Here is a 13,314-nt window from a genome sequence, read left to right as displayed (position 1 = left end):
ATTGCTTAAAATTGCAGTTCGTATATCATTAGACGTTCTCGCTTTAATCTATGCGTATTGCGAAGTAGAGAAAGTCCGTGATAGCGAGCGTCCCACGCGTTCCTCGATGCACTGCGGCGCGCATAATTGCTGTTGCACGCTCGCGAGTTTGCGAATAATTAATACCGAGAGTTGTGTGGTCTCCCTGTGGGATTCTACAAAATGCCATCGACCAGTTGTTCCGTAAATGGGTACCAGTATTTGCACACGCACAAATACGGCAACACGCGGAACTGCATATCACGTGTAAAAGCGTCGCTTCGCTTTCGAGAACTTGGCTTGGCTAAAGAACACTCTTGACTAGTTAATGAGCAAAATAGTTGGACAGGTAACCACGCATACGCGTTGTTATTATTGTAGAAGTAATTTAACACTTAGGAAAACATGAATGGCAGGGGCTTGATAAACAAAATCATACTTTCTCACATCTACGGCCGCACTTGTCTGCCGGCCACCAGTGCCGGCCTATAGAGTCGCCATCGCGAACACCTCTCGCTGTTTTCAGCACGCTCCCAGCGAACGACAACATTATCACTGCGGATCGAAAAATTCCAATAAAAAGAATTTTTTTACGACGTTTTCCGCGTTACTACTTCATGATTAGACTCTCTGACCTGTAAGCTTTCCATTGCACCAAAGAAATGGTTACGTTAAAAATTGGATGTCAGTCCCTTCAAGTTATTGTCAATTTGTTTTTTTTCTGTGCAGCGATAATCTTCGGGTGACTAGCAATAACATCGAAACGCTTGTCAGAAGAAATGTCAGTGAATGAGCTGTCTCTCAACATCGTATATGCCTTGTCAACACATCTACAATACTCGTGTAAACGCATCTATCGGAGGAAACGACCTCAAGTTATTGCCATTACATTTCGTTCACTTTCGAAAGCGAAGAGTCATAATTTTTCATGCATATTGTTGTGTTTCAATAATCCCCCCGAGCAAAAATGTTTGAGCTATTACACAAAATACACAAATAAAAACCTTCGCAGACGTACACCAAGGAAAGCTTGCACGCAAGCATAAAATCGTTTCTTCGGATAAGCGCACGCCCCCCAACTTCAGCGTGCATTTGTCAGAAACCTTGGCGCGTTTGGTCATAACCTAGCGATCAAGGCACTCCCGCGTAGGGCGACGTACCAGCTGTTCAGCAGAACTGCTTGGCCGACGGGTCAGAGTCTTATTTCGTGTCCACTAATACCTATTTTCTGGTGACGGGTGGCCTTTAGCAGAGCCAGCAAGGGCTTGGCCCCCCTCGACCGCATATCGTGTCGTGTGCTCCTTCGTGCAGCGTGCACGTATAGTACAGCCTGTGAGGTTGGTGTCACTGCAACTTCCCGCTTGTAACTGTTACCCTATCGTTCCTTTTGCAGAGGTGGAAGAAGCGATACTTCCGACTCAAGCCGCGGAAACTTTACTATGCAAAAGACACCAAGGTGAGTGAGTTGTCGTTGACAGCGCACCAGACGTATACACGTTACGAAAAAGAAAAAAGTAACCGATTACAATTACAATTACTTCATTCAAAAGTGTAACTTACTACAGTGACCCATTAGTGCCCCGGGAAAGTAATTCAGCAGTTAAGTTAAAATAATAGATTACTTCTACGCTACTAATAAAGTATCTGGTCACGGACTGAAGTCACCAGTGAGCGTTATCGAGTAAAAAAAAAATTCATCGATCTATTACAAAGCTACCAAGAAATGCAATTTCATGATTACAAGTTACACGCGTAACTCGTCACGTGGCGCGCATGCACAACACCCTTCGCTCGGTGGCGGCCGCAAGGAGGCGCGCTGTGTCCCGTCTGGTTCGTCGTCTGCTGCGACCACGAACGCGACAGACGCACGCTTGTCGCAGTGGGAATGCAGGCAGTGGGTCGAGTCGTAAACGCAAGAACGTGCACGCTGTCCTGATGGGCGTATATGCAGCTGGCACAAAAAAAAAATACTCCACACCCGGTGCAGCGACTAAAAGGCTATTAAAGAGTAATAATGAAGCTTCATTAGAAAACTACGCACGTGCAAAAGAAAGATGAAACGTGTGGCGACGCCTTCCTCAATTTCCCGCACCAGCTCTTCGCAGTGCCGTCATGCATTTTGCTGCTCGGGTCTGGTTATTCCTTTATTTGTAAAGAAGAACTGGCGCTGCATTCGACAGGAATGAGAGACCCATGCTGCGCCGAAATGTACAAAATGCGAGAAAATAGTTCGAAATTCGTGGCGTCACACTGATGAGCCGGCAGTGACGTTTCGACGCCAAGTTCTGTAGGTGGGAGATTGGCCTTCATTTTCTGCCGCAATCAACCTTTTTCCGCCGAATATGTGACGTTTCAACAGAATGAATATAAGTCGTCATAATATAAAAACTATATATTTAGTTTCTTCCAGTTTTCTTGTCTTTCGTTAACATAATTTTTATATCGCTCGTGGTATCTGGCAAGATTCTAATTCTGGCGCTAGATTACTCTCACAGGCGGGCATTCTTTCCACGAGAGATCTGAATCAATATTTGACTTATGCAGGAATTTTCTCTTATTGACTTTTAAAGTAATTACTTTAACAGCACACGTTGCAATGTACGAATTGAAGCCGGTGATTTCGCAAGTCATATCCACTTGTAACGAATATTGGGGATGGCACCAGTTTCGAAGTATGCGTTTCCGCAGTTCTCAATCAAATGCTTTAAGGTAGCGGTAATTTTTGAGCTTCAGTGCATAAAAAGGGGTCTTGCTAAAAAAAATGAAGTAACTGAAACAACAGGGCATATTGACCGAAGGTTTGACGGCGCTTATCTCAAAATTGGGGCAAGTTTCTGAATTTGTTCCAAGTGAATGTTGCTTGTTAAATCACTGGCTTCAATCTGTGTATCACATATGTGCGCTAATGTAATTAGTCAAGTTCTCGTAATTAGTAAACTATGCAATTTGACCTCGAGTGTAAGTAATTTCCGCCTATTCGAGTAATCGAGCTGAATAGGCAGATATTATACTAAGCAAGCACGAAATTTTTAGAAATTATGTTGACATTACAATAAAACACCCGGGTATGTGGTGTTACTTTCCAGAATTTACCAGCTATGTCTTCTTGACTGTACAACTACAGTGTTGTTGTGGTTGTTGTTTTTGTCGTTGTTGTAGACCTGACACAGCGCATGTACCCCATTATGATACAGCGTTGCAACCTGCTCTTGAGGTTTGCGTAATTTAGTTTGTCACTCGCACCACACTTGTCTTCCTGCCAACATTGTCCGCAGAATTTTCGTCCCGTAGCTCGAAGCATCTCGGCACGCCTTCACGTTGGCGTGCCAAGTGTTCACGCATCCAGTGCCACCGTCAGGACGGAGTCCGTCGCCGCTGCAAACGAATGCAGACGTAAAGATCGGTGTTTGAGTTCGGTAAACGAGCTCCGTTATTTTTTTTTCCTTCCTTCGTAACAGAACTGTTGTTTCGTCGCTGTCTGTTACGCCTCAACTTGTTGCTCTTTTTTTTAAACACATGTTCGCTTGCCTATTCGTGCCCCCCCCCCTCCTCCTGCCTCTTGCTCCTCCTCTTTTTATATATTTTGCGTACGTTTGTCTGTGCAACCGATTTCCTTGTTGTCCGCTTGGCCGGGGTAACGTGATCGCGAATTTCGCCAGATGCAAATGCAAGTCGACCTTCACGCGTATGCATCAGTGCTTGTGAAATTAAATAATAATAATAATAATAATAATAATAATAATAATAATAATAATAATAATAATAATAATAATAATAATAATAATAGTAATAATAATAATAATAATAGTAACACGAGAAAACTGGGAAGCGACTTCTGGAAATTAAGGGAACCGCGTCAATGGTCCGCCTATCACTTTAGCAAACAGAAAGACATTTTCTGAGGGCCACCTGACATTCAACTTGTGCCGGTTTCATATCACTTGAAGCCCCTCCCCAAAAAATGAAAAAAGAAAACGGGGACCGAGGAAAGGACGACCACACAGGCCGGACGAGCGCAGACACGACGAGAACAGTACGCAGTCTCACAGACTCGCCCGAATTCCAGCTCTTGTGCAGCTTTGACGCACGCATACTGAAGGCAGCGTGTTGCAAAATGTCTTCGCTGCTATATGCACAAGCCTTCGGTTCATTCTTCGTTCCGGCTTAGCTTTGCGGTTGGAGATCGTGTTGGTTACCCTCTTTCGTGTCGCTGCTTGCGCGTGAGCCTGGGTTAGGTTAACGAGACATGCGCCCGTTGCAGAGGGGAAAATGTATGCAGCGAAGGGAGGGAGCTGAGCGCTGAACCGTGCAGTGTACGCTGTTACGTTTCGCCTCCGACGTGCGGTATAGCCGGCGCGGATGCAACGGACGCCGGGGCTTCGTTCACAGTGGCGGACATTTTGGCCAGTTCAGCGCTGTCCCAACGCCTCCTCCAAGCGCGTCCAGGCATGTTTCAATGCCACGTGTCTTCGTGTGTGTGTGCGTGTGTGTGTGCATGTTGGTGCCCACGCTTGTCAAAGCGCGGCAGCCGGGGAGAGGAGCTCCCCAACTGTGAAGCGAGGAGGTCTGACCGGCGCCAGCCCGGCGGATACGTCACTTCTTGTCTCAACGTGTCCGTGCGCCGCCGTCACGTGCGCCTCTATAGAGGCGTTCCCTCTTGCCCTCGACTCCGAGAGTATAAAAGCAGCTGCCCCCGGACGCCTAGGGAGAGGCTTCGAATTCTTCCGTCGAGTAACGTGCTCTCCCGTCTCTCCACTTCGGTCGACCTGACCAGCCGCTCTTTTGCGATGCTATAATAAACAAGTTGTTCTGTTAGCAGTCGACTCATCCTTTGCCAGGACCTTCGGATGCTTCCAGCTGTGTCCGAGGCCGCCAGGCCAACGCTACCCTTGGGGCTTGCGACCCATCTGCAACAACGCTGGGAAGCACATCACGTCCGCCGTCACTGAGGCCAGCCGACTTCAGCAACGACGGCATTGCTTGCGCTGATTTTTGAGTCAACGACGTGCGTTATTGCCGCTGTCCGAAACAAGATATCAGCCTCCGAAGGTGGTCGTCACGCCAGCTGCCTTAGCAGGTCCTAAGAAGACCGCGCACAGGTCATGTTCGATCGTTTACTCGCATCTGAATGCATGAAAAAGAGGTCGTTCGACGGAGACTTATCTGGCCATAGGCCTATGTAGCGTGTAGCTCGATAGATTATGTGGATGATGCATGGCATGACACGCGTACGGACGCGCAGCACACATGCTCGCATAATCTGCCCGTCGCACAGATTAGACGCGGAGTGGAGGGCGTGATATACAGCCACTGCTATATGGCATAACCAGTTAGGTTCAGCTGAGGCCGAGCGTTCGATTCCAGACCGCGGCGGTCGCTAATCGCATCGCACTAAGAAAGTGTGAAAGCTAGATTTTAATAATAACTTACCTTACAGACAGACCGACAACAGGCAGCGCGAAAGGGATACATTGCGTATTTTTTTTTCTTGTTCACCGTTTATCCGAGACGATGAAAACGTCCGCAAAAAGACGCAGAATAGAAGCTCTAGGAAACGTCGTATATCTGTTTTAATGTACGGCTTATCGCGTGCTTCAAGTATTTGTCTCGCTTCCCCAAGATAACCTACTTGGCCGATTTTAATGATATGTGTTGGATTTGAGAGAAAAGGCTAAAATTTAGTGACTGTCGGAGGCGGAATTCTCATTTTAAACAGAAATTTTCAAAACTTCGTAAACCTGAAAAATATAGAAGCAAGACGTTTACAAATGTCTAGGTTTGCACCAAGAAGATATATCGCAGTTCTGTAAACTGAATCTGTTAGAACATGCAAAGTGGACAAATTTGATATATAAATTGATATCTTACACGAATTTGTTACATTATTCACGATGCTTTTGCAAAAGTCCTCCTCACATATTAGTGATGTATTTGAGAGCCATGCATTGTATGTGTTACACCAATTTTGCCCGCGTCGATGCACTGTAAGATGCAATTTGCAGAATTGTGATATCATATCTCATTGCCTAGTTTCGATTGTAAGATTGATACTTTGAAAACGCCAGTGTACTTAGATTTAGATGCACGTTAAAGAACCCCAGGTGGGCCTTATTTTCGGAGTCCCCCAATACGGCGCCCCTCATAATCAGATCGTGGTGTTGGCACGTTAAACCCCATAATTTAATTAAATAATTAAGCTTGATTGTTTCGTTCTCTGTAAATTTGCGATTTCGAACATTTTTTTTATGAGAGAGTTGACAAACTAAATCGAAAATTCGCTACCATCAGTCACTAGATTTTAACTTTTTTTTTTAATGCGACAAACCTCATCAAATTTGATGCGGTGGAGGCCGAGAAAAACGATTTCTCTTTTCTCATGTATTAAGACAGGAACACCCGAGCTAAAGGTTCGTCTTCAGGAGCTCCTCACAAGAGCTTTTTGTGCCTGTTTCCCTCCCTTCTGGACTTGGAAAGGACGTGTTCCGTCTCCCACAGATGTGAGAAGGCGTCGGTGTAACTCAGCGCCTGTCAGCGATCGTACAGCAACGTGCACGTGGACGCCACTTCAAGAATTTGCTCAAATTTCAACATTAACAGCCTTCACGACTTATTTCTGCACCAAGTATTTGTAATACGATGCCTAAATAGACGCCACAAAAAAACAAAAAAATACGACCTCCAACGCTGCACATACTGGGGTGGCACCGGTAGCTAGGACATAAGTGCAACTCTTCCCGCCAGTGGCGTACCTACTATATTTTCCATCAAATCACGTGGACGCCGGGCAACGCGAGACTGGAGGGGAACGAAAGGGCGAACGCCTTAGCTCGAGCGCTAATCAACCGAGCGGGGCAAAACCAATCGTCTCATTAATCCCCACCCTTTACTTTCGTGCCCCTGCCATCCAATTACTGCGACCGACTCGAGATCCAGCGAACCAACCGCAGGATTTATCTTCCCTCTCACAGGAAACTCAGCACTGAAGAGGCAGTAGCTCTCAGACTTATCTAGACTAACACGTTCCCAAACCTACACAGATACAGCAAAATGTACGCACAAACATATCGCGGCATCTGCCCCTGGTGCGGCGACACACGCCCTACACTCTTTCACACCTCGTGGGGGTGCGGGGGCAAACCTCAACACTTAAAGACGCCTTGCACGTCATTTGAGCCGTGGGAGGTACAGCTGACCTGTGATGTCCTGGCGGAGCAATTGAAGCTCTCGTCCAGCAAGTACGTCGAGCAGCCATGACCAGTGGAGCCCTGGAATGAGCACACCACCCACTCGACCTCAAGAGCAACGACCGCGATGGTCCAGATAAATGTTTTCAGAGATATATATTTATACTTAATGAGAGAGAGATGGCTTGCCCCCTCCCCCCATTCGAGAGAGAGAGAGAGAGAAAACATTTATCTGGACCATCGAGGTCGTTGCTCTTGAGGTCGAGTGGGTGGTGTGCTCATTCCAGGGCTCCACTGGTCATGGCTGCTCGACGTACTTGCTGGACGAGAGCTTCAATTGCTCCGCCAGGGCATCACCGTCCAGTTGTAGCTCCCACGGCTCAAATGACGTGCAAGACGTCTTTAAGTGTTGAGGTATATATATATATATATATATATATATATATATATATATATATATATATATATATATATATATATATATATATATATATACACACCCTCGGTTAACCCCCTTTCTTCTCGTTTATATATATATATATATATATATGTGTGTGTGTGTGTGTGTGTGTGTGTGTGTGTGTGTAAGAAAGAGAGAGAGAATCCGATTATGAAAGCGGAACCCCGGTCTAAACGTTGCAAAGTTGCTGGCTCTCCCGTAATGTAAACTAGATGTAAGCGCGAAATGGAAACCGGCAAAGCAGATTGGTTGGAGATGATACTACCACAATCTTAAATTGAGTATAGTGCATGTTTGCAACAGCACACCGCACCACGCCACACTGTGCACTGGTCCGTATGGACGCTGCCCAGCTAGAAGAAGAAAACCTGCTGAAGGAGGCGTCACGCAGCGGTGGCGCCACCTCTCGAGGCGACGCAGGAGCTACGCCGCGGAACTCACGGACCGCTGGCGTTCAAAACAGCACAGGAAACCCTGTCTCAGCGCCAGAAAATGACAATGAAATGTATGGTGCTCAGTATCTGCCTTTTGAGCGTCGCTATTGTAAATGACAAATAAAACTTCAGCGTACTATAAGTTACAGCTTGAGGGATATTGTAAAAAAAACATTAGGAACAAATCGGAAGCATTATTTTTTATCACTTGTTTTAGGCAGTAACTAGCGTTTGTAATGCGGTCGTGTAGAAATCGTTGGGGCAGAGACCGCATTTTCTTAAGTTTTGACTTGTTGCCTGGATGATATTGTTTTGTTCTCCCAACTCAAATTCTGTTTGCCTAAGTTGAGATGTTGTATTTCTATGTGCCCCGGGTGTCTTTCGTAAATTCGAGGCTGACAATAAAGCTTTTGCGTGGACGCTGTAGTTTTGTTGTTGATGTTGTGTGTGGCAAAGCCAGTGTCAAGCAGACACCATTTATTATTTCATTTGCTGATCTGTTTTGTTTATATAAAGTATGATGTACTACATGTGCTGTATCTTATATTGTACTTCACGTTCATACCACAGTTGTAGGCGTGCCTACGGGTGAATAATTTTTCTTGGCAACTTGCCCGGATCACGGCTCTGGCGTTTGGATCAAGGTCACTTGAAGGTCGCCGACAACGGGAGCAAAAAGCATTCGATGCTTAAAAAGAAACGTTTCGCGCATTAGATCGTTCCCTTTGTGTGCTTATGAAGCGACTGGATTATCCGCAGAAACATTCATCTGATATATATATATATATATATATATATATATATATATATATATATATATATATATATATATAGTGAGAGAGAGAGAGAGAAAGAACGAAATAAAATTATAGGGTTTTACGTGCCAAAACTACTTTTCTGATTATGACGCACGCCGTAGTGGAGGACTCCGGAAATTTCGACCACCTGGGGTTCTTTGACGTGCACCTAAATCTAAGTACACGGGTATTTTCGCATTTCGGCCCCGTCGAAATGCGGCCGCCGTGGCCGGGATTCGATCCCGCGACCTCGTGCTGAGCAGCCCAACACCAGCCCAACAGCAGCAGCCCAACACGAGGTCGCGGGTTCAAATCGCGGCCACGGCGGCCGCATTTCACTGGGGGCGAAATGCAAAAAACGCCCGTGTCCCGTTCACTGGGGGCATGGTATAGATTTCCTGGTGGTCAGAATTAATCCGGAGTTCTCCACTACGGCGTGCCTCATAATCAAAGTGTGGTTTGGGCACGCAAAACCCTGTAATTCCATTCGATAAGGGCGTGCCAATTAAGGGAGATAAAAGAGTCACTAAAGGTAAAAGAGTCACTAAATTTCTCGCTATAGCTGTGAAGTGGATTGTAAAAACGTAGGTGTTTCTAAACACTCTAATATAAGCTAACGTGAAGTCATTCATCTAGGCGTTTAATGTTGGTCTAATGTCCGTGCTGCTGAAATTGTGAATTTACCGGCAGGTTATAGATGGTATAGAGCTTTACTAATGTATTTATATAGGATGGGCGAATATTCCAAGTTTCGAAACGAATAGTTGGTGTGTAATGTTTTGTTCGTATTCGAAGATGAACTACTGTATTTGGTATTTTCGAATGTCAAAACTATCCAAATATTTCGCAAGAACCGACCGTTAAAATTGGGTTGCTGTTCTCCACCTGCTGGACGAAGTATCGCAAATAATTGTCAGAAGCAAAACAGCTACAAAGTTTTCGAAGCAATGCAGACACAAAATCGGCAATGCAAGCTTTATTCTCCGACGGAAGTGTGGCGCTGGTTAACACTCCTTGGATAAGGTCTTGTACACGTACACAAATACCCATGAATGCATGAACGTGGGAACTGCTGTCGCCATAGCGCAATTGGTAGTGCAACGCACGCGTAGTGCGGAGGTTGTGGGTTCGGCTGCCACCGGCAGCAAGTTGTTTTTTCCTCCATTTTCTGTTAGCTTCTCATTTTACGCTTCAAATAACAACTACAAATTATTTATTCTATGCTTTCCTTTTCTTCAATATTTGTTGATTTCATATGGTTCTCACTAGTGCATATGTGCGAACGTTCTCACAAAACCGGGCCTCTCGGTTATTTTTGCTTCTGGCCTGCCCTGTTAGTCTTTCTTGCAGTCTAGTCAAGTAGTAGTTCTGTCTTTTACGTTGCGACCAAATATGTTTTTCTTGTAACATGTCCTTTATTGAGTATACGACACATAAATACCTCATTAGCTTTTTTCTTTTCCGCTTCCATAACTTCTGATATTTCTTAGTACCTATTTATTTTGTGTTTTCGGAAAGTTGTCCATACAGTAGCCTGTCATTCTCGGAAAGCTTGTTGGACACCAGGCTCTAAAGGCGTCAAGCTGCTATTCGTACAGTTCTTTTCGTGACGGTTGTAGTGATATTGTGTTTAAAACGATCCTAATTGTCCGTGATAGTCGAATGTCTGTTCAGTACAAGCGTGTTACCTGATTGTACCGAAATAAATATTCCTGCTGTAAGTATGTTCCTCTGCGTTTGTCTATTCGATATTTGCTATTCGTATTCGATTCGTATTCGAAAAAGTCGGTATTCCATCGCCTACATCTAATATTTACATAACAGAGTATGACAGGGTAAATTTTTCATTACCTTCAGATGGGAAGGCTACAAATACAGCACGATTCAAAAGAACACAAGCCACGTATTTCACCTAGCACGAAAATGCACTTAGTCTACGTAACAGTTATCCCAAATCTTTTCGTGCTTCTCGACACGTTCGTGGTAGTAGAACTATAATTCTGCGCAACGCGCTTGGCCGCATGCTGTTAACATGGCGATGGCCCGAGCTTTGTTGAGGTCCAGTACCACGTTTTCGCCCTTGATCTACCTGAAAGCCGCCGTGAAGTTCTCGTTGGCGGAAAGCCTTGAGAAACGGAAGCAATTTGTTCAGTCGCACGTGAACGAGCTCAGCTGTTCCGATAATTACGCCTTGTTATGCATTCGATATGCCTTTTCGCCTGTTGGGTTCAAAATCTGAGCACAAGATTTATTCCATTTGGTTTTGTAAATTAACTCTTTGACATGCTTGCGCATTCAGATAGGTCTTATAAAAAGGATTTCATGCTTAATAATAAAGAAAGTTCAATTTTGGGATCACAATGTGAAAGTTACCATGACCACTGGGCTGTGAAGTACAATCAAAATGTGAAGGCAACGGTTGGTTCATCATGGTCATGGAGCCTATGTGTCATGCAGCAAGTTTCGGCCACTTACATGTAGCTTTTAAATATTAAATGGCGGTCTAGAAGGACATTTTTCAAGCAATCTTTCTAACTTGGAAGTCAATAAAATATCGCCAATTGTTCAATCAAGTCACTCAAAAAAGTTGCTGATTGTTAAATAGAAAACTTCGCCGTAAACAGACAAAAAAGTCACTAAACCTTGCAAGAAAGTCGCTTAAATCGCGACACTGATTAATTACTCGTAAATTATAAAAAGCAAATCTTATTTGGTGTTTCCAAAGATGGTTAGGTTAGACGGCTTCAACAAATGCGGGCTGACGCGAGGGATGGTAGATTATGGTAGAGGGATGGTAGGGTATTCGATCGCCTGCCCAGCGACAGCTTTCTTGACAATGCAGGCTTGCAAGGCACGTCCCGCAGGCACCTAGCACCGCAAACTGCTTAGTGCGACCGGCCGAGTGTCGTCTGCTACAGCAAGTGGCGGCGACGTCCGAAAGACAATCCTGCACTCTCAAACAACTGTACGCCCCTTGGGGCGCATATCTGCCACACAACAATAATCGTCATCGGTTTTGCTTGCGTTTCCTTTCTTGAAAACTCTACGCTCGCTACTTTCCTGTCGAGAATGAACGGTATAGCTGGCAACGCGCATACCGCTCGTGACTTGGAAGCACCGGGCTCGCAGCGTTAAAGAAAGGAAATGCGGGCAAAACGGGTGACGATTATTGTTGTGTGGCAAGATGTGACCCAAAGGGTGTAATTTTGCTTAAGAGTATAGCTACCCAATGAGGGGATATGTAATAAAGAAATCGTATATATGTGGACGCAATTCTGAGAGAAATCTTCGCATCAGCTGTTGTCAGTGTGCAGCCGACATAGCCCGCTTTCACAAGTGTGTACGTATGGGGGGGGGGCATGCCTCCCCCCCACACACACACTGGTAGATACGCATATAGATGACAAGCATGGTGTCACGCACGCACAGGCAAATATAAACACACCTCACTCGATGACCGCGAGCACTCGTTGTCGCAACGCTTGCGTGATGAGCGCTGGTAGCGAGAAGTGAACGCTTCGCGCTGCATCTAGTTTCACCGAGAGAACACCTTTCACGGCCAAATAAATGAATGCAGTCTGTAAACTGCTGGGAATCTGAATTTCACTATTGAGGTTCGTTTTATGACCGACAATGTAGTCCGAATCAAAGCGTAGATCAAATCTTTAAGGGCCACTGCAGACGTGCAGAGGTGGGGAAATTCACCGGTAGTTACCGAGTATACCTTGTGTGCTATACGCATACCGGTGATGAGTGCCCTGGAGAACCAATGTGGCCGAGACTCCGGGGGCAGCTGGTGGAGAGGCCAGACCCCCATTACCAGGGTTTTAAGCGACTTTCTGTATATATAGACTTCAGTGATCTAGGTCGGAACTCCAGGCGCCGTATTGCCGGCTTTCAAAAGTGGGGAGGTGGGAGGGCACTCAAATAGCCTACCTCCCCCCTCCATTTCGGAGAGTTGGGTGGGGGTAAAGCCTCTGCAGGGGAGTCTGGGGGGCAGATGCCCCCCAGACTCCCCTCCCCCATCCGTAGATGGTTCCCACCGCTTTTCGTCATTTTCGTCACGAATGTTTCCAAATTCAGATGTCTGCTAACAATAACCAGCCACATCGAATTCACCACGTGCCGCAGAAAAGGTTCAGAGAAAGCGGATAATCGGCGTGTTATTCCACGTTCCTTTGTCCGCTCGACGATATCCGGCGGGCGACACTCCGGCAGCTCGCCGCTCGGCCTCTCGTGCTGCAACTGACTTGTCGACCCTACAATGGCTGCGCAGCAAGCATGACTCGGCCTCCAAAAGCACGATCTTAATAGGGTTTGGAGAAGACAGGGATACAAATAGTGTTTTAGAACGCAGCTCTTAGGCGCCCGTTCCTGTGCAGGGTGTCCACCAACCGGGAAAACCGGGAATTCTCAGGGAT

At 45.8% G+C, this 13,314-nt stretch overlaps 1 protein-coding gene across 3 annotated transcripts in view; it reads left to right on the top strand.

Annotated features, from left to right (window-relative positions):
* The window catches only part of LOC135907064 (diacylglycerol kinase delta), a 472,455-nt gene that overhangs the window by 293,313 nt on the left and 165,828 nt on the right, over positions 1–13,314 (top strand). For all 3 annotated transcript variants that reach the window (XM_070531531.1, XM_070531532.1, XM_070531533.1), the window contains exon 3: positions 1,412–1,474. In XM_070531531.1, coding sequence (XP_070387632.1) covers positions 1,412–1,474 — 63 coding nt within the window. The remainder of the gene's footprint in view (positions 1–1,411; positions 1,475–13,314) is intronic.

The sequence above is a fragment of the Dermacentor albipictus genome, chromosome 1 (genome assembly GCF_038994185.2).
Source record: "Dermacentor albipictus isolate Rhodes 1998 colony chromosome 1, USDA_Dalb.pri_finalv2, whole genome shotgun sequence".
In the NCBI taxonomy this organism is placed as follows: domain Eukaryota; kingdom Metazoa; phylum Arthropoda; class Arachnida; order Ixodida; family Ixodidae; genus Dermacentor; species Dermacentor albipictus.
Note: the sequence above shows the minus strand (reverse complement) of the source record. Positions and strands in the feature narration are given on the sequence as shown.